This window comes from Temnothorax americanus, unplaced genomic scaffold, assembly GCF_048541705.1.
Source record: "Temnothorax americanus isolate GAGA-0224 unplaced genomic scaffold, ASM4854170v1 Scaffold103, whole genome shotgun sequence".
Classification (NCBI taxonomy): domain Eukaryota; kingdom Metazoa; phylum Arthropoda; class Insecta; order Hymenoptera; family Formicidae; genus Temnothorax; species Temnothorax americanus.
In genome coordinates this window covers 117,077-143,174 of record NW_027509235.1, presented here as the reverse complement: position 1 = coordinate 143,174, position 26,098 = coordinate 117,077, and the positions used below count along the sequence as shown (strand labels likewise).

Below are 26,098 nucleotides of genomic sequence, written 5' to 3'. Positions count from 1 at the left end.
TGATATATGTTGTCAAGGTCATGACCACGAGTGACCTTCAGAAAGTTTTAGCCGTCGCTCGCTATTCGTTAAAAAGTTATTAACAAAAAAAGTTTGGAAAGTATAGCATATATAGGTGCATATATAGGTTAGTTGACGCGCTTTAAACACTTAAATACTTTTAAAGCGCGTCACTAACCTACATAGGTACGATTTACTGCTTTAAATGTTGTGTTTTGGTAAAGCAGCGATTTTTTCGCAAAATAATGTATTCTCTGCTTTAACAAAAAGATTTCAATTTATCAACAATTTACTGCTTTAAATGTTGTGTTTTGGTAAAGCAGCGACTTTCTCGCGAAATAAATTATTTTCTGCTTTAAAGAAAAACGTAATATTAGTCGTTTATGCCTCTCAGTACTTAAAATAACTGCTATATTTTTGAAACTTTTTTTGTTTATAACTTTTTAATAAAAAACGAGCGACGGCTAAAACCTTCTGAAGGTCACTCAGGAGGGTGACCTTGACAATATATGTCAAGGTCAAGGTCATCGGAGGTGCTTCCCCTATACTGCATAATTACCGAAATTTTTTGGTTGCCCCCATTTTTGGACAGGAGGGGTGTCCGATTTGACAAAGAATGCCCCATATATATATACATATAATATATATATATATATATATATATATATATATATATATATATATACACGATATATAACATAATATGAACATAATATGTATATGAGTCTAATAAATAAAATCATACTACACATATTAAATAATAAAATTATAATTAATGTTAAATTGAAAATAGTAAGAAGATTACAAAGTGGAAATCACAGACTCTTAACGTGCCTTAATATTGTATCTAAATCTTTTTTTGTTTTGACTAGAGTTGCTTTCCCATTAACTTTTCTTTGCAATAATGATCGTATATTCCTCTCCTAAAGGAATACGTGAATAAATTCTTAAAAGTTGAAACAATGTCGTTGTAAAAAATTCCAGTGATTGCGAGTCGTTTTATTACTGCTTTAGAAAACACGTCTTGCACAATGTTAAACGTGACTTCAACTTTAGTGGCATTTATCTTGTTTTCAACCTTATTCACAACTTCATAAAAACTTTCATAATTATTAACAATGTCAATAGTATTAAAGTGTCGAAGTGAAAGGACCCCGCCATAATCATACGTATTTTGGGTTTCGGTGAAATAAGCTGAAACTTTGGATTTAACTAGTTTATGTGACAGGATTGATCACAAAAGTCACAAAGGCAATATTTATAAGAATCAACCGTTTAGAGTTGTCATCGTTCAAAAGTCAAAATAAGATGTTATTTTAATACTATTGTAGGATAGTAAATTTCGGTGAAATTAACTGAAACTTTGGAAATAGATAATTTATGTGATGCTGATCAAAAATCATTATAAGTATGATCCCCAAAAATCAATCTTTTGGTCTCTATGAGTCGTTGCCCTTAATAATAACTATAGTATAACAGCAACAACATCACCAGGCCTATTGTGCAACTAAAAATATTTGAGTAAGTGTGTGCGTGTGTGCGTGTGTGCGTGTGTGTACGTGAGCGTGCGTGCGTGCGTGCGTGCGTGCGTGCGTGCGCACGCGTGTGTGTGTACGTGAGCGTGCGTGCGTGCGTGCGTGCGTGCTCGCGCATCTGTATTGCAACTAACGTTAAACTAAGGGGCCTATTCTGTAAACGTTAACGATATTTGTTACGTGCTTTGCGCTCCTTTTTCATGGCATATTACATCTGCGCAAAACACATATAATTGATATTGTTAACATTTACAAAATAGACCTTTTAGTTTAACGTTAGTTGCAATACAGATACGCGAGCGAGCGCGCGCGCGCGCGCGCACACACACACACACACACACACACACGCACACGCACACGCACACGCACACGCACACGCACACGCACACGCACACGCACACGCACACGCACACGCACACGCACACGCACACGCACACGCACACGCACACGCACACGCGCGCGCGCGCGCGCGCGCATATACGCATATAAGCATATACATGCGAGTGCAAACATACATGTAAAAATCGGCTCTTTTAAGGGCCAAATGATGTGCGTAGTCCGATCACGCAACCTCCCCGCGATGCACATTACTGCACATTGGATAACGTCAATGCCGACAGCAAAATACGCTCGCTTATACGCGTACGTACAGTCACGCAAATACACTCACACGAACACAAACGTAACACAAAATATACATATATATTTTTATTTACATTGTATTATAGGTTAGACATACAAACACAGACACACGCACGCACGCACACACGCACGCATACACGCACACATACGCACTTACTCAAATACTTTTAGTTGCACAATAGGCCTGGTGATGTTGTTGCTGTTATACGATAGTTATTAAGGGCAATGGCTTATGGAAGTTAAAAGGTTGATTTTTGGGGATCATGCTTATGATGATTTTTGAACAGCATCACATAACTTATCTATTTCCAAAGTTTCAGCTAATTTTCCCGAAATCTACTATCCTACAATAGTATTAAAATAACACCTTATTTTGAACAATAATAGCATCTAAACGGTTGATTTTTATGAATATTGCCCTTGTGACTCTTGATCAGTATCACATAAACTATTTATTTCCAAAGTTTCAGCTAATTTTACCGAAACCCAAAATACGTATGATTATGGCGGGGTCCTGTTCTAACAAATAAACATTGTGACTAGCATCATGTGCACCTTCAACAGGAAGTGATAGCTCCTCCGCGAGAGTAGTTGACGTACATTGTCCTTTTTTTCGTTTTTTCCGGAATCTGATTTCTAATTAATGATAGAGTATTACAAAAACCGATGATAACATTACTGAAATCTTTTAATAAAGACGATTTTTTAATACTGCATATTAAACGTGGAGCATCAAAAGTGCAGTTATGTGCTACTAGAATGCACTTTTTATCGAAACTTTTCAGAATGTTTAACATTTCTCCTAAAACTAATCTTAATAGATACGATTGCACTTTTAATCCATGTAAATACAGTTTGTCCTCGACCCAAGATAAACCGTTGATTTCCGATACTCGTTTTGGAATAGAAGTATTTGGATTTATATACATGTTAAAAGTTATAATTCCGCATTACGTAGCAGTTTAAAGCATATTACAATGTAAGTGCAAGCCAGAAGTTTCTAAATAAAAAAAACAATGGTATACGCGGTAGACGTAAATGTTTTTTGTACAATACACTCAGATGAACTGACGATATTATCATCTTTCTTGCTTGCACTTATATCCAAAAAACTTAAATTTGTTTTATACGTATTTCCCTCTGTTGTTTCTTTTCGATTTTTTAATTGAGTTCGTTGTTTTTGCAAAATATTTCGTCTTTGTTTAAATTATTGAGTTTGTGCCTTGTTAAGTCTAGTTGAGGCACAGGTGTTTGCATATTTGACGTATTCTGACATATACTTGCTACAATTCATACCTAATTTATTTATTACATTTTGCACAAAGCCTCGTCCTTCATTTTTTTCACCGACTGTGAGAGCAAATCGAAAATCAGCAGATTCACTTGTGCTATAACAAAGTGACTTTGGACATTTTTCACAATGTGAGAGAAAAATCCAGGCTTTTTCCGATTAACATAATTGGATAATCCATCCGAAAATTAACAAACGAATGTTTCCGATCTTTCAGATCGGAAAGAAAACTCAATCAGACCGAAGTGATATCCGACCAAAGTTATTTGATCCAAAAATTGAAAAACATCCGATCTAAAAATTCCGTTTGTTAATTTATAGACGGTTGATCCAATTATATCTTATCCAATTATATTTTATCCCGAATATGGTTGATGACAAAGAACGAGACGTCTGTTGTAGTCGTGGATGTAAAAAGCAAAGCAGAGAAAAACGTAAGTTGTATAGGCTGTGGCGGTCAGCTGTCCGCCACGAGCGAACTTGAGATTCTTGAGAATGCTGGAGAAACCCTGCCGAGCTGCCCTAGATATAGGGGTCGATGTTGAATCTTAATTATGCGAGAGGATACCAGCGATGCGCCGCGTAGCGGGCGCGAGCCGAACCCTTTCGCCGCGCGAGCCCGCGTTGCCGCCCGCGCCGCGCGCCTCCCATCGTACAGCCTGCTCTTATAATCGGATAAAATATTCAGCTCACTGACATTGTCGGATAACTTTTCATCGAATGTCACTCAATTTCATGAGATGTTAAACTTTGTCGGATAAAATAGTTCCGTTTTTTTTTTTCGATGAAATCAATGTTCGATATTAATCCGACGAAATTAGAACGACCAAATATAAACGGCGATTCATTTTCCATTTACATATTATCGGAAATTGCAGTTCATTGGATAAAGGCATGTTACTTCATCCGACAGCTCCAAATCCGTTTGAAATATATCGGAAAGAGTAGTTAAACGCTTTTTTGCGATTAATGTTGCTGGACATTTTTCTCAGTGCATGGCAGACATAGCACCATTTAGGCTTTTGTTTGCCTGATTCGACGCTCCAGCCACAAATTTCTCTGAATTACTTGACAATTGTGAAAAGAGTACTTCTAATTTATTGAAGAGAATTTCGTTTTTAATTTTTCCGGAAATGACTTTATGATGATAGTGTTTTCAGAATTGTTTAAAAAACCACACCAGTTTCCACAGTTTTTATGATAATTGAATGCGTGATAAGGAATATTCTTAATCGCAGCTGATAATTCTAACAAATTTCCTTTGTGCTGGTGTAAAGCATAAGTAAAACAACGATGTAGATATTTGATTGAATCAGTTAAGTTCCTTGTCAGGGTCTTTCTGTCAGTAGAAAGTTTGTACAGTATGCTCTTAATGCCTTTTGAAGTATGATTAATATCGGAAAATTTAACAATTTCATGTGTGCTGTTTTTTCTAATTCAAGCAATACTGGTACTGTCATTATCACCAACGACAATACCGACCTCTTTTGCTGATTTTAACACAGAGCTCTCATTAACCAATTTGTTAGCAGAATATGGCTCCATAGTCTTAGCACTTCTATAAAAATTTTTGCGACAATCGTGATCTTCATTATTATGTCCTTTATCACACAAGCAACATTTCCTGTTGCGTGTTATGAAGTCTAAGACTTGACCTGATTCCCTTTCGATGATTCTAGTATAACCATTTAAACTATTATACTGAAAACCTAAACCGCGTTTACTCCAGCTTGTATCAATTGAGACTTATATTCGTAATGTATCTTCAGATGTGATGTTTTTGTTACTACTTCTGTGTTAGGGTATAAAAACCCACTCTGGAGACGTTGAGGCTTAATAGAAACATGCAATTAATTGTAATTAGTTGTAGTAAAAAAACCTTTTGTAGGAAATCATTGTATTTAATATAAAATATACATTCTTATTGTCTTAAGTACCTATCGTAAAGATTTATCATCTTGCACGTTTTATCGTAATATAGAGTGATGGCAAAAAGTCCTGTTTTTTCGCCCATTTTTTGGACCTCGAATTTCAAACTTTTTTAATGCCAAATGGTACTATATTATGGGACATTAATCCCAGAGTTTGTTTTAAAAATTAAAAGTTTATATTTAAGACTTTTACATAAATTAACATTTATGCTTTGCATTTTAACTGCATATATATTTAAAACTTTTACATAAATTCACATTTATGTTTTGCATTTTAACTGCATTGCATCCCATATTTCTCTAAAATTTTAGATCAATATTGTTCAAAATTTTAATGTTTTAGATTGGCAGCACTCCATATTTTTTTTGTTAAAAGCGTTACCCCCTTACTTCCCACCTCAGCCTTACAAACCTTCTTAAAAAGTTGGAAGGGCTAGATAGCTTAAGATTAAGCCTAATATGACTGGCCTAAAAATTAGAACTGTGTCTCAAGACGGAGAAATTTTTAGCGCCTAGTTCACTAAATTTTGATCATAAAAAATAATAGAATACACTTTATTCAATGTTTCTTAGTAGAAAAATAATAATTTCATCAAAAAAATTAATTTTCTTTTTCGCTATCAGTATTATTGAAACAGTTAAAACATTTAAAGACAGAGTCTGACGAGCGCACGCATACTTGTTGTGTGCTTTACGCCTGCACGAAATGCACTGTTTTTCGTCGGCTCTGTTTTCTATCATGTCCGAGCATACGCAGCACATATTATTTAATTTTTTTGACTTTGTTTTTCGCCCATTGTTCGTCGAAGGCTACGATTCTGACTCCGTTTTTCGCCCACTGCTCGTCGAAGGCTGCGGTTCTGATTGCGTGGCATTTTTTTTGGACCGGCCTCTCTTTCCCGGCGTAGTGGTAATGGTCGATTTTATCGTTCTCTTCCTTGTAGCAGATTTCTCATCTTTCTTCCGCTTCGACTCTGCCTGCTCAGTCGCCAATTCCTTAATTTGAGGCGAGTCAGTAAGGATGGCGGTCGTTCTTCGTTTTTGTCCTTTACGAGTTGTCTGCCTTGGAGCGGCTTTAGAAAACGCTTGAATACTTTCAAGCGTCGCGCTCAAGTTCCGTGTATCATCACGACGGGACATGGAAGAATCCGTGAAATCGAATTCATTTTTATTTTGTTCGGCTGCGTCAGGTTCGGCTGATGTATCCGGATTGGCTGCGTCAGGTTCGATTGATGTACCCAGATTGGCTGCGTTAAGATTGGCTTTTTCGGGACCAGCGGAAGGGTTTTCTTTATCCGTAATGCTACTCGGCAAAAATTCGTATTCCTGTAAAATGTCCGGGTTGAATGGAGAAGTTCCAGTGCATTCAAATCCGGACACAATATTTTGATGCGTTACGGCAAGTGGCAGTGCCTTAGTCACGATTCCAGGGATGTCATATATCGTCATAGTCCTACCAGGATTCCACAAGCTGCTCCTTGTCGACGGCAGCCGTTTTGCGATGGTACGTGCGTACCATTTTCTTGCAGTTGAAAAATACAATGACGCATTAGCAACGGAAAATAGAGTGAAATCACCGGGACTAATCCGCCCCGGTGGCTTGGTCACGACTTCGCCCCGAACACAAGTTTTAGGTTTGGTCGCTGCTTATAAAATAATAGAAATTAATGAAAATAAAAAAAACTACACTGGATTCGCGCGTGTTCAGCGTGCATTACTCTTTAGAATCACTTACTTTGAGATTTGGAGAGACAATAATACTAAATACTAAAGGTATTACTAACTTTCAACGCGGAAGAAATTTCACTTTTGACCTGCGAAAACACGTTTGCTTTGATAACAATCACAACATGGCACGTAACCTTACTAAACTCCGTTGGTCACGTGGGCACCATAAGCCGCCTTTACACTATTAATGGTGAGTTTACACAACACAGATTTCGAGATAATTCCAAAAACGACTCCGCCCCGAGCTCGACTTCGCCCCGATCTCCCCTATTAAAAATTCACACAGAAATATTATTATCGACACGAACATCCAGTCACGGCTCTGAGCTCTTTATAATGGATAGATTATAAATCTTAAAATATATGAATAGTAGGATACATTGATCAAACATACAAGGGTATCGACGCAAATCTAATTGTTATATCTCTTTTTTAGGTTCCTATACATATTGAAGACATCCATATATTTCTGAGTATAAGATATCTCAGTAAATAAAGAAATACAGCTATTATGGCGGACGAGGAAGGTACAGAGTGGCTTCAGGAACTGCTACATGATGTGCAGCTCTCTCAGTTCTTTACACGAATTCGAGACGATCTACAGATTACTCGTCTGCATCATTTTGATTACGTCCAAGCAGAAGATTTGGAGAAGATTGGTCTAGGTAAACCTGGCGTCAGACGTCTGTTGGATGCGGTAAAGAAGAGACGAAACGCTCAATGGAAGAAGAGTTTAATTACCAAAATTAAACCTGGTGGCAGCAGTAAAAGCAACAAGCGATCGTCGCAGCCGATCGAAACTTCCTCGGTGCTGACATGTCTCATACAAGACAAAGATGTGACACTGTCCGTTAAATTAGGCGATGGAAGCTTTGGTGTAGTGAGAAGAGGGGAATGGACTTCTCCTTCAGGACGAACTTTGCCCGTCGCTGTGAAAGTCCTCAAAGCAGATGCCCTCACACAGCCGAATGTTATAGAAGACTTTGTTTCGGAAGTTCAGGCAATGCACACTTTGGATCATCATAATCTTATTAGATTGTATGGTGTGGTGTTGTCGCAGCCGATGATGATGGTGACTGAGCTCGCGCCTTTAGGCGCGTTACTTGATTATTTACGACAGCAATGCGACAGAATCTCGATTCTCACGCTCTGTAATTATGCGTTACAAGTTGCCACGGGTATGGCGTATCTAGAAGCGAAGCGTTTTCTACATCGCGACCTGGCATGCAGAAACGTCCTGTTGAGTACCATCGATAAAATCAAAATCGGCGACTTCGGTTTGATGAGAGCGCTTCCTCAACAAGAAGACTGCTATGTCATGACGGAACATAAAAAAGTACCTTTTCCTTGGTGTGCCCCCGAGTCTCTCAAGGCTCGACATTTTAGTCACGCGTCAGACGTCTGGATGTTTGGTGTGACACTGTGGGAGATGTTAACGTTTGGCGAGGAACCCTGGCTGGGGTTGAACGGTTCCGAAATTTTGCGTAAAATTGATCGCGAGGGCGAGCGACTTCGCGAGCCAGAAGCAATGCCTCCATATATATATGAGCTGATGCTTCGTTGCTGGGCGAGAGAACCTTCAGAGAGACCGACATTTGCTTCGTTGAAAGAGTCCTTGACTAGTATGGTACCGTCTGTAATGAAGGCTCTAACTGCCTTCGAGGAGGCCGGCAAAATGTCTATCGAGACGGGAGACCAAATTGCAATCATCGACGGGCGCCCAGAAAATTACTGGTGGAAAGGTCAGAATCAGCGAACTTTTCAAATAGCGCATTTTCCGCGTTGTCTGGTTGATCCAATGCGCCGAAAGCAGCCAGAAGACATTAGCAAGCCATTGGAGAATTCTTTCATTCATACAGGACATGGAGCGCCCTTTGGTAAGAGCTGGGGCAGTCCCGTTTACATCGACGATGTATATTTAAGAAATCCAATGGATCCTCCGGATGTATTGGTAGCAGCCTCGGCTGACAATCAGACAAAAAAGAAATTCTCTTGTGGTACTCCACGTACCAGAAAACAATTCAATTACACGAAATTGCACAACGATGCTAGGTCGAGCCCTATCAAGGTCTCGCAAGTGTCATCGACCTCAGACATTAGCCAAGAAGATACTCTGATCGATTTGTCCGCCGAGGAATCGGCAAACACAAGCATCTACGATCAAAAGGTCTCATGTAAACGAGTAATTAACATTCTGGATGAACCTATCGATGGCGAGAGGTTTTCCTGGCAGGGTGAGGAAGGCAGAACATATGCTAATTTTCCTGGTAATGTGGCTCCTGCGTATTCTGATCCTTTTGATACTTCTGCGGTATTCATGAAGCCACCACATTCGCGATATTATAGTCATGTGCCTGCTGAAGTTGCTAATCGTTATCTGAAGACACAGACGTATGGAAACGTGAGCGATCAAGAGGGAGGAGATAATGTTCAAGATACCGTGAATTGTTTTGTCCTTAATTCTGCTGATACAGAGGTACGTTCTTATAGTGATGTATTGGAGACACATTTTCGAATTACTCGTAATGTGTGATAAAAAAATTTTGAAGTTTAAAATGTAATTATTATTCAGACAAAATATTATTTAAAATCAGGAGTTTTCTAAATATTTTGAATGTTTTAAAAGTTAAATATTGTTACAATATAATCTATATATATATGTAGGAATGAAGATGGTATCCAATCTTTCGAAGGATATAAGAACGGTATAATGTTTATTATGGGATGAGATTAACACAGAATATGAGAAATACAAAGGGAACGTTAACACTCTCGCTCGATCTACGCTGAGGCTGAGCCTCGTTTAAACTCCGAAACTACACGACGCGAAACATTACAATTCGACTTCTCGACGCGAAGGCTCTGTTACTGGTTCCTGGGCAATAAATGCCCTTTGCTCGCTTGCTTTCGAAAAAACGACTCTCTACAAATTAACACTCTGTTGTCATTAGACGATCGAATCTCTAATAGATTCTTCGCATGGCAACACGGCATCGCGACACGCGACACACACACACATCTTCGCTAACACAACTCGATACATTTCAATACTACACTCGGCTATTCTGCCATCACAGTTGTCCTCGAGTGTGGTTACTCTTGGTTAGAATTCTCCGCATCATCCACCCAAGGTTTCATATAGTCCGCTGACGTAGAGGTCCGTAGGGGACCTTCATGTTCTCCGACCTTACTCACTAAATATCTATTATTACGCAGATAATTTTTGACAGCATAAGGACCTAAGTATTTTGGCATTAATTTCATTCCGGGTCCGAACTGAGTTCGCTTTATCGCTACCAAATCGTTCTCCTCGTATCGCTTGGGTTCTTTACGTCTCTTCTTGTAATATCTCCGATTCTCCTGTTGAATTTTAAGAATATTTTGCTTTGCTAAGAGTCGTATTTCGTCTCTTTCATTCTGAAAAATAGTAGCTAACTCCGAATCAATTAATTCTTTAACTCGCGGGTTACTCTTATAAGGCGCATATGCGTTCCTAAAAGTAAGTTAAACGGTGTAAATCCCGTGCTTCTACTCGGTATCGAATTTATGTACTGTTGCGCAATATCTAAATACTTAAACCATTCATCTGGTTTCGGTGTCGTCAATTTAGTCAGCAAAGGTATCAAAGTTCGGTTGATTCTCTCTACTTGACCATTAGATCCGCGGTACGCCAGTTGTGATAAGTACATGCTCGATATTCTCTTGCTTACAATATTCTTTAAACTTCTGAGATGAAAAGGCGGTGCCTCTATCAGAAATAATCCGTTTCAGATTTCCAAAAATCACAGCCTGTTTCTTAAGTCGATCTATTACTTCAGATGAACTTTTAACGGCGTAAAACCAAACGAATTTACTGAACGCGTCTACAACTACGAGGATATGTCAATAGTTCTTTTTCGTAGACGGCAAAGGACTTAAGTGATCGATATGATAAGTATCCAACGGTACACTGCCTTTATCGATCGTAGGTAGCCAACTCTTGTTTACCTTTCTTCCGTTCCGCTAAAATACAATCAACACAATTAAATACTACCTTCTCGATTTTCACACGCATATTCGCAAACCAGTAATCTCTTTTTACTAACAGCTCTGTTTTGTTAGTCGAGAAATGCCCTTGTTCATGAGCTCGCCGTATTATTTGTAACTGCATAAGCTTCGGTACCACTAATCGCACATCGTTATCACACAACCTAAATAATAGTTCGTCACGCATAATATAATTTTTGGAAGAACCACGATTCGCTAATTCGATAATTTGTCGCACTTTGCTATCTTTATACTCTGCGCCTTCCTTAATTTAACAATTAATCCTTCATCGTCTTCATCTATCGCAAATACATTCGGTAACGGGTTACGACTAAGCGCATCTACATGGGTCATGCTTTTCTCGATCGTATACGAGAATTCTTCGAGAAGCAATGCCCATCTCGCTACTCTAACATAAATTTTTCTTATTCATCGTTAACGTAAACGCGCGACAGTCCGTAACAATTTTAAATGGAATACCTAACACATAGACTCTAAATTTCTGCAATGCTTTCACTATCGCAAGGACTTCGAGTTCGTAGCTATGATACTTTTCTTCGGCTTCCGTGGTTTTCCCACTCGCATAATACACTGGGTGAAACATTCGATCGTCGCTATTGCGTTGCATTAAAATAGCACCGTACCTGTATTTAGATGCGTCTGTATGTAGCTCTGTTTCGCGATTTGAGCTGTATAATTGCAATACCGGTTTATCGCTTAATAACCTTTTAAGTTCACGGAAAGCAGTTTTTCTTCTTCACTAAAATGAAGCGGTACATTCGCTCTTAACAAATTCGTCAACGAACGTGCAATCAATGAATATCCTAATATAAATTTTCGAAAATAACTCGCGTGAGGCCGATAAAACTTTGCACCTGCTTTACATTACTCGGTTCCGGCGTTTTACGCGGGGAGGAGCGGATAGTTCCGCTCTCGACAACACGTCCTAAGTATTCAACACTCTTTTGCAAAAAACATTTACTCCATTTAATAATTAACCCACATTCGGCGGCTGTCTCTAATACAATCTTTAATCGTCTCAAGCCTTCTTTTTCGTCTGACGACGGAATGATGACGTCATCTATATAACTCGAAGCAACTTTCGATTGAATAAGTACTCTAAGTATCGCATTAATATATTTTTGGAAAACTGCGGGTGAGTTACACAATACGAAAGAAACTACTAAAAATTCGTATTACCCATCTGGTACGATAAATGAAGTATATTTACGACTGTCTTCATCTAGTGGTACGTGAAAAAATCCGTTCTTAAGATCAAGAGTGGTAAAAACTTTAGCATCTTGTAATGAATCTATTTGATCTTCGATAAGCGGTAATGGAAATCGATCTTTCACGATCTTCTTATTAAGGCTGCGGTCCAATTGACGCTACAAATGCTTTGAAGCGTTCTTCCTCTCCTTTCTTTATTGAAAGAAAGGAGAAAAGGAATGCTTCGAAGCATTTGTAGCATCAAGTGTGGACCGCAGCCTAAGTTCTTTATAGTCTACACATAATCGCGTCGCGCCGTTTTTTTCTTAACTAGTACTACCGGACTCGCGTACTCAGATAATGATGGCTGTATAATGTCGTCTCGCAACCATTCTTTAATATGCGCGTTTACTTCGTCTTTTTCCGCTTTGAATAATCGTCGCGGTCGCTGATACACTGGTTGATCATCCTTGACTACAATCGTCATTTTAATGCCTACATCGCGAGTTTTTATGGGCTTATATGCTTCAATTAAATTTTCAACTTCGCGCCTATGCTCTTTATTCGCGATATTCGATACGTCAACTTCGTTCATTCCGCAGTCGTAATCGATACTTAAGATTTCGGGAACAACGTCAGTCTCTTGTACCGTTTTTTCTATTTTTGCGGTCGTTACTTCTTCTTCTCTAGCTCTAAGATCTATGGTGTTCAAGAAATCCGCACCGATCAATAATTCGTGCTGCATAAGATCGTCGGGAATTACATAAATGTCTATCGAGAATCTATTATTATCGACAACCAAATTCGCGGAAAATCTACCTAACGTTATTCGGCGCTCCTACTCCTCGAAAATGTATTTCACCTTGCTCGAACGACGGTGAGCCTAATTTAATATACTTGTCTTCTCGCATCAATGTCAAATCGTTACCAGTGTCTATTAACGCGGTGGTCTCGCATCCGTTTACTACAACTTCTTTTCGATATTTTTTACGCGCGGATCTTGACACGCTACACACTTCTTTCGGCACGACCTTCGGAGTATGCTTTTTCGGACACTGCGCGGACACATGTCCATACTCACGGCACTCGAAATACTTTACGCCTTTTTCTTTCGTCGGGCACTCTGCTGCGAGATGCGTCGCTGCACCACAGGAATGGCATCTTCTTCTTTGGTGGCTATCTTTCTGCGTCGTAGTCGTAGCTGCACCTTCTTCGTCGCTGGGCTTGGCAGATCGCTTCTAGTCGCCGTTTTTCGGGATTGCGCCGCTATCCGTCTTTCCTCGTAACATCACTTTGTCAAACGCTTTTTGTAACGAGGCTGCCGAATTAAATCTTTGAATGCGCGCCTGATCACGAAGCATCGGGTCCGGAATTCCGTCTATGAGATAGTCCACCGTGTCTTCTGGGCCGATGGGTACTCGATTAGCAAGTATCATTTTCTCGTGGAAGTACTCGCTGAAACTTTCACCTCGTTTCCAGGAACGTTCTTCAAATTTCTTCCGCAAAGCCACTCTGCTCGATCGATGGAAGAACATCGTTCTCATCTGCGCTAACAAATCTTCAAGATTCATCTGAAGAAATTTGGGCTTTGAATAGAACCACTCGCTCGCCTTGTTTTTCAGCCTCTTGCCCACTAAAATTTTCGCTTCGCTTTCATCAAGTTCGTATGTCATCTTCAATAATCGCAATTGCCGTTCCCATGTTTCGTAGCAGTCGTTGTTTCCATGGAAGGGACTTAACAAATCCGCGATAGCTTGAACGTCCGTCCTATCAGGCCGCCTTGACTCGGTTACCGACGATGCTCTCGACGAATGGCCGTCCACTGGCTGATTTCGCTGTTGAATATGTAGCAACTCTATCTCCTTGCGCGCTAACGCGAGCTCTCGTTCGGCTAACTCTGCTTGTTTCCTCACGAGTTCCAACTCACGTTGATCGCACTGCACTGATCCGGAAGGCATACCAGCAGCGGCTGCATTGGTTTCACGGGCATCATCGTCTCGTCTTTCTTTGTCCGAAATCCATGAGTCGTTCGGGTTCTTTTCCATAAGCCTGTTAAACAACAACTCGGCTTTCGAAGGATATAAGAACGGTATAATGTTTATTATGGGATGAGATTAACACAGAATATGAGAAATACAAAGGGAACGTTAACACTCTCGCTCGATCTACGCTGAGGCTGAGCCTCGTTCAAACTCCGAAACTACGCACGAAGCGAAACATTAACAACTCGACTTCTCGACACGAAGGCTTCTCTGTTACTGGTCCCTGGGCAACGAATGCCCTTTGCTCGCTTGCTTCCGAAAAAACCACTCTCTACAAATTAACACTCTGTTGTCATTAGACGATCGACTCTCTAATAGATTCTTCGCATGGCAACACGGCATCGCGACACGCGCGCGACACGCGACACACACATCTTCGCTAACACAACTCGATACATTTCAATACACACACATATATATATATATATATATATATATATATATATATATATATACATATATAGGTGTCTCCTAGATTTTACTTTTAATAGTATATTTTATGAGCAGAAATAAATGTTTTGTAAACATATAGGTTTTGTTTGTTTTATTAGAAAGTTATAGCAAAGATATGAAATGTGTAAGAAACAATTTCACTTAAATTTGCATTTCAAAGTGCCGCGTACCCATGTCAATATAAGCTATACATCGAGTAATATTGAATTTATTACCCTAGACTTTGAATCCGTCAAGCGTAATTGCATGGATAAAGACTGTGTGATTCGGCACTCTTCTGTTAAGGAATCTGTTGATATTCTCTAATAAAAGTCCCCTTGCATTCCCTGTACACAAACCATACACAAAATAAATATCCGTATTCTTCGTTTGTGAAAATGTGAAAATTTGTGGCATTTTGGGATAATGTTCTACAAACTACAAAGTACTGCTCGTTACTAGTACTCATACACATTTTTTGAAATAATTGCCTTTAATCATCTTAAATAATAAATATGACTAGAACAAGCGGATAAGATAAACATCATCGAATGGCATATCTCTTATGTATACGGCGTGTCACTTATCTAGATCGGCAAGACCGTTATTATTTCTTTAATATGAAAGTCTAACTTTTTTTCTAATAAAGCATTTTGAGACCTATGTTTATATAACATTTTTTTCTTATTTCTGCTCATAGAACATACTACTACTACTACTACTATTACAGTTTGTACGAAAAATCTGAGACCCTCCCTGGGTTCCGTAAAGCGCATATACGCGCATTTAACTATAGCATATGTAACGTTTACTATAGAAAATGCGCGCATATGCGCTTTACGGAATCCAGGGCCTGTATATATGCATTATAAATGCTATACATATATAGATGCTCATAAAAATAAATATGTAAATTTTTTAGATTATTATATAAATTAATATAAGTAAATATTCTTATTTGTGGCAAAATTAACAATAAAATTTTGTTTAAAGCAAAAAATGTAGATAATAAAAAGAGGAACAGTATATAAATAACACATGTTTAAATAAAACTTTATTATTGTGTAGGTATACGAGTAATAAAAAAATATAATTTTTTTCCTTTTTTAGAGCGCCATATTTTAATTCTTTCTTTATAAACATAAAAATTTTATGTTTAAGAATTTTTAATGTTTCAATATTTCCTAGAAAATATTTTTTATGAGTTTTTTTTTTCAAGACATTTGAGACTCCAATTTTTCAAGTTATTCAAGACTTTCAATAACCTTCAGTTTTAAGGTAATGCTGGAGCCATCTGTATAACCGACAAAATTACCATTTTTTATGTTACTGACCTATATCTGTCCTTGTATAGACGCAAGGATATAAACAAGGATAGCACCTATAACATTGCACGCATACATACGCACGATACACATCGACATCATACTTTTATATTACGCTTCCAAATCTTGATTTGGGGGGTTTATTGATGTTTTTATTGTTGTGCAATTCAGGGGAACTTGTTTTCGCGTTCGTACTAAGGTATATCTCTTATATGAAATATAGCTGACAGCTCGCCGCAACTCGAGACGCCATATTGGGATAAAAGTAGATAAGGAAATTTGTACTTCCATAATTTTTTCTTGTTTTCTATATAAAATCGGAGTTCCCCTGAATCATTAATGTATGTACCTACTGCAATTCTGGAAAAGGATTTTGATTCTGTCAATTAATACAACGCTACGTGACGGCAAAAAATGCCGGTAAAACAGACGGCTCCAGCATCACCAAGTATAATATTCAAGGCAACTCGCATCTTCATATGATGCAATTGCTTCAAAAACGGCTTTGGATATTGTTAGTAAAATGTTACCGACGCATTTACTTTAGCTTTCGTGTATTTCATTTAGCAACAGTCTATCTATAATTGCAATTTAATATTAATTTTCATACATAATGATTTACATGTGACTGCACATAGCTGTACAAAATATTGATATATATATTAAATTAGTAGACAGTTTATAGAACTGAATACATCTCCCCTGTTAATCCGTCTACGTAACAAAAATTTAACGATATAATTTTTGATTATGCATTATTTACATTCTCTTAAAATTTATTGAAAAAATTATGCGTTTTTTTTTAAACAAAAAAGATTGTTTTTATGGAAGGCTAAGATAGACAGTGAATTTTCTGCACATTAATAACGAGTTAATTTACAAAAGAAATATATAGGATTTATACTCTAATTGTGTGTAGAGCCTATATAAAGACAGAAGTGACTTCGGACCTTCACCTTCAGCCATATTGGGACCGCTCCAGTTCTGTCAAACAAATCAAACTCCACTACCTCTAACCCTGGCGAAAATGAGAAGTTTCATAAACGTTTGTTTGATGTTTACGTGAGCGTTTGCGGAAGTTCGTTGAGAGTTTAGAAACGGTCAGTAGAGAGTTTGTAGAGCGGAAATTGCAACGCTGCAGCGTTTGAAAGGCGTTTGTATATTGCTGAGAGTTCTTTAAAACATTTAGAGGTCCTCTGTTAAGCGTTTATAATAAGTTGAAAGCGTTTGCTTTCATTATTGGAAACTGCGTGCAGCCTCTATTGAGCGTTTAATGGGCGTTTAAGGTCAATCCAGACAAACTTGCATAGCGCATAAACATAAGCATAAGAGATTTGATTGGTTCATATGTATGTGCATAAGGAAATAGACCAATCCGTTTCTTTATGCATATGGTTATGCACCTATGCAAGTTTGTCTAGATAGACCTTTACTCTTGTCGTTATTATAGAAGAAACGGCGTAAAGAGCATTAAATGTTAAAATCTGCTTTTTGCCTCGCAGGGGGTCTGCTTATATACGCGGCTGGATGTATTTTAAATGCGAGAAAGATGCGCCGCCTAGCGGCATTGTTAGAAGAACGTTTGCTGAACGGAGGGAAAACGCTTGTGTTACGGAGTCGGGAAAAGCGTTTCTTGGGCGTCTCCAAGCCGTTTGCGTTAACGCCTTACAAATTGTTCACTGCGCCTATACAATTCGCCATCGGAAGAGCGTTTGCTGAACGGATTGAAAACGCTTGTCTTACGGCGTTGGGAAAAGCGTTTGCTAAACGTTTGAAAAATCTGACAGCAAACTCTCTGCACGCAGCGTTTACTGAGCGTTCTCTGAAAACCGTTGCCTCAGCATTTCAGAACTTTCATGAAACGTTATATACTGCGTTTTATAAGCGTTCTGGAAGCGTTCAAAATCCAACGGCGTTGTGTAAGCGTTCTTATAAAGTTTGAAAACGTATAAACTCTCAAAAAACTCTCATTGAACGGTTGTCAATGCTTTATAAAGCTTCTTAATTTTCGCCAGGGAACCTAAACAATAAGGCATGTTCCGATATTCGCTGCCAGTACTGAAAATTTATTGTTTACGTCACATACTTTTCAGTACTTACAGTAAATATAAAAATGCAGCCCAAATGCTAGCTGTAAATATCGAAATATATTAACTTCATTTTCCACTGCGGTCTCAATATGGCTGCTTCAATTAAGTGGGGGCATTAACCAATCAGAAATCGTGACGCCGGAGTCACTTTTCTCTTTATATATGACTACGTTTACACCAGCGGCTTTTAATCCGATTTAGGCTGCATTCCGATATTCACTGTCAGTACTGAATATCTATATTTTTCTATATTTTACGTCACGTATACTATAGATGTTCAGTCCTGACAGTTCCTGACAGTAAATATCGGAATTCAGTCTTAGTAACTACCGTATATTATCTGATCCAATTTTGCTTCCTCATAGAGGAAGCTTTGTTTTCGTGAATTCCGTATATGAACCTTCAATTGCGTATAAAGTTGGGTCTAGTCAACTAAATTTAAATTAATTATATATGAAATAGAGGTAGAAAAAACCAACAAAGAGATTGGTTTTTGAGTTTTTTCTGCCAATATGTTCAGATTGTTGTAAAACGTTGAAATATCGTCTAAAAAAACCCGTCCGTATATGTATGTATGTGCACATTTGATGTTGTGGTTGCTCTAACTTCCGCAAATATTGAGATATTGAGCTGTTTTTTTTTTTTTTAATCGATAGAGTATCATTCAAGGAAGGTTGGTATTGAATTTGGAAATGATCGGTAAAGGGGTTCTTTTTTAAAAAAATTTTGAATTTTTTTAGAAATGTTTGTGGTTGCTCTAACTTCCGCAAATATTGAGATATTGGGCTGTTTTTTTTTTAATCGATAGAGTATCATTCAAGGAAGGTTGGTATTGAATTAGGCGATGATCGGTAAAAGGGTTCATTTAAAAAAAAATTTTTGAATTTTTTAAGAAATGTTCGTGGTTGTTCTAACTTCCGTAAATATTGAGATATTGGGCTTTTTTTTTTTTTTAATCGATAGAGTATCATTCAAGGAAGGTTGGTAGTAAATTAGGCGATGATCGGCAAATTAGAAATGTCCGTGGTTGCAAATAGAAAACTTCGCTCACAAAGTTTATTTTTATAATAATAACAGATATTAGTATAACAGATATTAGTTGCAATAAAGTTTATCACAATAAAAACAAGTGTGCAAGTAGAAACCTGCACATTGCTTCCTTATAGTTTTTAAGTGTCCAAGTAGAAACCTCCATATTGCTTCCTTATAGTTTTTAAGTGTGCAAGTAGAAGCCTTCGCTCACAAAGCTTCCTCTATGAGGAAGCCAAAACAATAAAATACTAATAATTATACATCGAATAAAATACAGGCTTCGTTATAGATATATTGATCATTATAGACATAATGATCATTATGATCAAAAGAAGAAAAATTTTGCATCGGATAGTATACAGTAGTTATTAAACCGGATTACAAACCGTCCGCACCGTATAAACCTAGTCTAGGACTCTAATTGTGTGCTTTTGGTGTTAAAGTAATTTTAATTTTTGCACTCTCTAAGGAGCTTTCTTCGTAAGGCAAAGAGTTTTTCTATAATTCTTATAAAATTGCAAAACTGGATAAATTAATCAAGTATGCTAAATGCTTTTTTTTATGTATTATATCAAAGTAATTTCTATTTTGGCTGCGAATATAATCCTTAAAAAACATCTCTTCTAAAGTAAAAACGGCAAGTGTCATTAAGGATTGTAACACGAACTTGATTGTAATCTAATCAACTTTCTATCGAAATAATTATTTTTTGGCTAAACGAAAGAAAAGCAAAAAATTTTTTAAACGAATCAAGAAAACAACAGTTACATAACTATTATTATATTTGCATTATGTTATGAGGTTAACAATAACATGGTTTTCTAAAAATATCGGTATGTACATTAACAGAATTTATGTTAAAGTTATTTAAAAATTAATAACTTTTTTTTAAACAATTTGCATAAATTTTTGAAAAATATTTTATTTAAGTTTTTTTTTTTTATTTTATAAATTATTTTATTTTATAAAAATTAATTAATTAATTTTTAGTTATTTGTATTTTATACTATTACTATCTGTATACTATTTTATTTCGTTATTCTTTTCCCAGGAGACTCGGCAATACTCGATGAATTTAAACAAGGGGTGTCAGCAGGACCCATTAAATTTGAATGTGAACGTGAAAGATAACGACGTCGCAAATCACTATAGCGAAATAGATAAGGTCAGCCCATGTAGATCGAATTGGTCTTCCTGGCCGGAGGATCTGCGAAATACTTCCACTTCGCAGACGTATGTTAATGTTTCTAACAGTAGACCCACATCGTCGTTCGCTATTCCAACTCCACCGCCTCCTCCTCTTCCTCCTTTCCTTGGCCCGAACGTGAGTCCGCCGAAGCCCAAGTCCAATTGCGAGCTCGCGCAGAGCATGAATGAGCTGTCTTTGAATGTTAATTCCGATCATCAAGAAGTTGCCGCTGTTGTCAAGAAACTGGATCCGCTTTTTTTGGCTGAGTTGGAGAAGCATTTGGGCGAGAAGGAAGCAACGAAGAACATGAACGCTAGCAACGATAAACGCCAACAGCCGGGAATTGTTTCCGGGAATTATTTGAACTGCTCATCGTTAGAGAAGCTGCAACAAAATACGTCTACTCAGCAGCAAATTTCAACGATGGAAGATGCTGCTAGGCCTTTGTCAATCATTCCGGCATTGAAGCCACCACCACAGGGAAAATCGAGATCGCCGGTTGCGACAATGGATCGAGCAAACGCTTCATCGACGCCACCTAGCAAAGTGCTGAACTCCTGGCAGCTGAAGAGCATAAATGTTCAAAGACCGCGACTCCATAATGACCAATGTGTGTCAGAATCGGCCACTGAGGCTATAGTGAACCAAATTTGGCAGCAAACACAAACTCTATCCCAACAGCCAAATGTTTGTCTGGTCAGTTCGGCTGCTAACCAGATGTTAATGTCCGATTCGGTGTCCCAAGCGAGCGTTAATAATCAGCTTCAAGAAATCACTGGCAATGCTTCCGATAGTGATATAAACGATCAAAATCAGTATGGTTCTTGCAATGTTACCAAGGCTACTTTTATACAGACACAAGATTGTGTGTCAAATCAGAATTATCCTCAAAACATGTTGCACGTCAATCACGAGACTCAACACGGACCTTGCAATGTCGCCAAGACCGCGTTTAACCAAATACAAGTCTGTTCGTCAAACAACCAAAGTTATCTTCAAAATTCATTGGGCGTTGACCAAGATGTTGTCAATTTGCGACAGACTGTCATTAGTAGCATCTCCAATGCCAGGAATTATCCTCAGTGCGATGCAGCCAATGTTCCTAAAGCGAATCAAACCCAGGCTTGCTCGTTAACTGATGGGAGTCAGAATTATCTTCATAATATCAGTTTTAATCTACTTCAAACGACTGCCAATCATGTTTCCGACAAGAGCGTGAGCGAATTCTCCCAACACGGACATTGCAATATTTCCAAGGCTGCTTCCAATCAGGCGCAGATCTATTCGTCGTCAAGTCAAAATTACTTATCGAGCGTGGTGCCAATTCCTCATCTGGGTGATTTTGCGTTGCCCCAAACCTGTCTTCAAAACGTGCCAATATTGTCCAGCTCAAGTAATACTCACGGAATCACTCATATACAGAACGATTTGCAGCAATCCCAACATTTAAAGCCCGCTACATTTTTATCTGAACAAGTATATGCTGAATTAAAACAAACGGTATGTAATATTTTAAATAAAAATTTCACAGTTTTACAGAAGAGAAATATAATATTTGCTACAAGTTTTTTGTTATTAACAAGAAGGACGCCGCATGATTTATATGAAAAAAAGTTTTCGATCAATTTGCTTAAATTTTTAATATTGTAATTTTTGTGTTTCTTATGAAAAGTTTGCAATTTTATCAACTTTCTATGATTAGTTTCTGAATTATTGGAATTTGAAAGTCTCCTTCACAAGAATCGTTTGTATATTTGCACTTGTGTGTGCTTGCTCGCATATATATATATATATATATATATATATATATATATATATATATATATATATGCATTTGTACAGATTATATGACTGTATATTCTTTTTAAAAAATCATATTTTTGTTTAAAAAAACACAGGTGTGATGTTAATTAGAAAAAACATATTGTAAAAATTTTGTCATATTTTTTATTAGAACTTTGAAATTTTTTTAAATAGATTTCTTGATAAATGTACATATAACAGAGACATTTTAGATGTTGAAATTGAATGTTTTTGTTCTTTGGTATACAATAATAATGATGATAATGTAAAAATAATAACGCGTTTACCAAGTTTATTTTTAACAAACTTTAGAATTTAAAATTTAACAATTAATAAATCTTATAATTGTAATTATTTTACAGGTTCCTAATCTAGAGCAGCTGTCTCAGAATGAATTTAATACACTTTACAATAAAACTGTTCGGCAGAACATTCTCCGAAATTACTATTCAAATAATCTGAGCAGCAAGCCCAGCCAAAATTATACTCAGGAAACTGCTAGCAGCCAACAGCAACAGAAGAGTATTACCGGCAAGAATCAGCCTACTCCAGGACACACTTGCGACTTTAGTCTTTATCTGAAACAGCCACCGATTTATAACCCTCCTCCTCCTCCTCCTCCTCCTTCTACGACCCAGAGTCCATTTAAATCTGGTCAGAACGGTTACGTGCAGAGTCATTATCCCGTAGCCAAATGCAACTTAAGTGGACCCTGTAATCTACTGCAAGCTGAAGCTTCTACATCAACTAAAAATGCATCGGCGACATTGAATGACTTTGTTGCTGCCAAGACGAATCTATTGCAGGTTAATCAGCACTCAGTCGGCACTAGTCCACCGCTCACCGCAGCTTCTCAGCAATTGGTGATGTCACTGAGCGACGAGTTTAGAGCGAGCAAAGTCATGAAAGTGCAGAAAGACACCGTGGATGCGTCGCAACAAGAAGTATTAGCCGCGCTGCAGGCAACCGGTTGGGATACGAATCAAGCCGCCAAGCAAATTGCGAAAGACAGGCAGGCCAAACTGGAGAGTCTCATGAGGTGTGTATCTCGAAATTTTTCTGTAAATTGATTTATCTTCGTGAGGATATTTGCGCTGATCAATCAAAAACATATATACAGGGTGTATCAGAGCGCTCGTATCAGGCATTTTTTAAGGGAAAACTACGCATTTTTAAGAAAAGTGTTAAAGTTGTAGGATTTAAAAAGATCTATTTACTGATCTTATCAGTGTAATTTTAGGTGTCGTCGCCAAGGTCAGGATAAGGTCACTTCAAATTTTTTAAATGCGACCCTCTATGTTGTAGTATATTGTTTGAAAGGACATAAAATAAGAAAAATTTTGGCGCAAACCAGAGGTCGATATGTTGACGCGTTCGGGAGTTATTTGAGATAAAAAATTGGCTTTTTCGAACTTTGACTCTAAATAACTCTCGAACGGATCAACGTATCGACCTCTGGTTTGGGCCAAAATTTTTCTTATTTCTTGTTCTTTTAAACGATATACTACAATATGAGGAATTCCATTTAAAAAATTCGAGGTGACCTCTTGTCCTGCCCTTGGCGACGCCACCCAAGACCACACTGATAAGAGATCAGTAAATAGATATTTTTAAACAGAATAATAAATTTTTTTCGCTAGTATAGATGAATAACAATTCAAGTAATTTCTTTAAATCGACCGTGACTGGCAATATATAACGTCTTTCCGATATGAACATTGAAAAACTGTGAGCCAACTAGGTTTGTCGGATTCACACAGCACTTTTTTTGGATCAATCATCGAGGCATTATTAATTTCGACCATGGGTTTTGGTCAGTTGATGTAATTTCTAAATTAAATAGTTTTAAATTTTTATTGCGAAAAATATTACCCCAGCCAGGGTTTGAACCTGGAACCACTCGTATACCGTGCGGGTGTCGTGCCATTCGACCACTGGGGCTGTGGTAATATTTATCGCAATAACAACTATAAGATGGAGCACCGATTCTTCAGTCGACGGTGTATAATAAATAGAATAATAAATTTTTTTCGCCAGTATAGAATAACAATTCAAGTAATTTTTTTAAATCGACCGTGATTGGCAATATATAACGTCTTTCCGATATGAACATTGAAAAACTGTGAGCCAACTTGGTTTGTCGGATTCACACAGCACTTTTTTGGATCAATCATCGAGTTCATATCGGAAAGACGTTATATATTAATAAATTTTATTTTAGGAGGAGAAAGTTTAATTAAAGATAAAAAAAATATTTATTTGAAAGAGAAAAGTATCGATATATTATAGACAGCTAGGTGCAATTAGGAATGGCAGTGCTCAATTTAAAGTCAACTTTGTTTGTGATATATTCTACTTTTAGTAAAAATTTATTTATTCTTTTTGAATCGAAATGAAATATTTCTTACCACAATGTTAAAAGAATTTAAAAAAGTATACTATGGCATTATGTTGCATGAAATCTGTTTAAGGAGGTTCTACAGATAATAGATGTATCTAAAAATTGGAAAAAAAACTTCATGGACGTATAAAGTGAGACGCGAGAAAAGTGCTCAAAAAATTTTAGCATCGGTTATCGTGTAAAAATTTGCAAAAATTAATTTTGAAATCACAGTTTTAACATGAGCTCTTATGGCAAAAGGGTTCCCGGAGACAGGAAACGACTGACTAGAGAGTACCTGTAAAACCTCCTTAAGAACTGAAAGTTCAATCAAAAATGCTAGTGAAAACATTGAATCATAGGATTATAAAAGAGTTAAAAGTTATAAAATATAGAAATGGTTACAAGATTATATAAAAGATTATACACAATAAAAGTTTTCAGAAATAGAAAAGGGTTAAAAGTTATAAGATATTTAAAGAAAGTTATTAGTTTTTAGAGGGCGGAGGTGGTCGAAATATCGACCACCCAAATAACACAAACTATTTGTTGATGTTTTCAGGCAAAATTTGGTGGGTTGAATAAGGGAAAAATAGTAAAAAAAAAAAATTTTCCGCCTTCTAAAGGTTAGATATAGGAAGTCATTAGATATAAAATTATAAGATATAGAAAAAGTTAAAAGAATGAGTATATATTTATATTAATGTTAACATGTTAATGTGATAAAGTTTATTTTAAAAGTTGATATAAGATGATATATGTGTTTAACATTTTAATAAACTAGGTACTTGCTATTACTCATTATGTGAAATAAAATAAAAAATATCAAAAATTCAACTGCCAAGTTAAATTTTCGAAAGATAAATTTGAACATTTAAATTACGATCAACCTTACTTTTACAACCGCAAACTGAACACTTAATTCTGCTCGTAGATTTACAACGCAGAGAAAATTCCATATTAATAAAAATACAAAGCCAGTACGACCGCACGTCAAGCCTGTACAATGCCACGAGGTCTGTATACAGTCCAGTGCTTTCACTTTCGACCACCAGATGTCATGGCGACGAATGTCAGATCCCAATAGCCATAAAAGCGATTTCTAAGGATTTTAACTCTCTATATCATCGAAACTAGAATTAGTTAAAAATGTTTACTAACATATTCGGATTCAGCGATCCCAAATTAGTAAAGATTGGCTAATTTTGTTTCTGAAGTATTTTTGTTGTAGACCAGTGTAATGAGTAGTGGGGATATTTAAAAAAATATATTGTTTTTAAGAAATTCAGATATGCTATTATAAAGTACGTTTAAAACCTGAAACTTTTGTTTAACCTTTAGAGGCTGGGGGTGGTCGAAATATCGACCACCCAAGAAACACAGGCTATTTGATGTTTTCAGGCAAAATTTGTGTGTTGAATAAGCAAAAAATAGTAAAAAAAA

The 26,098-nt window shown here is 37.1% G+C and overlaps 1 protein-coding gene across 4 annotated transcripts in view; it reads left to right on the top strand.

Moving 5' to 3' along the window:
• Ack (activated Cdc42 kinase) overlaps nucleotides 1-26,098 on the top strand; it is a 72,487-nt gene that overhangs the window by 14,182 nt on the left and 32,207 nt on the right. For 3 of the 4 annotated variants that reach the window (XM_077416412.1, XM_077416421.1, XM_077416426.1), the window contains exons 3-5: nucleotides 7,564-9,603; nucleotides 20,335-21,972; nucleotides 22,638-23,314. In XM_077416412.1, the coding sequence (XP_077272538.1) occupies nucleotides 7,639-9,603; nucleotides 20,335-21,972; nucleotides 22,638-23,314 (4,280 nt within the window). In that variant the 5' untranslated portion in view covers nucleotides 7,564-7,638. Of the gene's footprint in view, nucleotides 1-7,563; nucleotides 9,604-20,334; nucleotides 21,973-22,637; nucleotides 23,315-25,589; nucleotides 25,672-26,098 lie in introns of all 4 variants that reach the window. The other variant, XM_077416430.1, reaches the window with a different exon arrangement.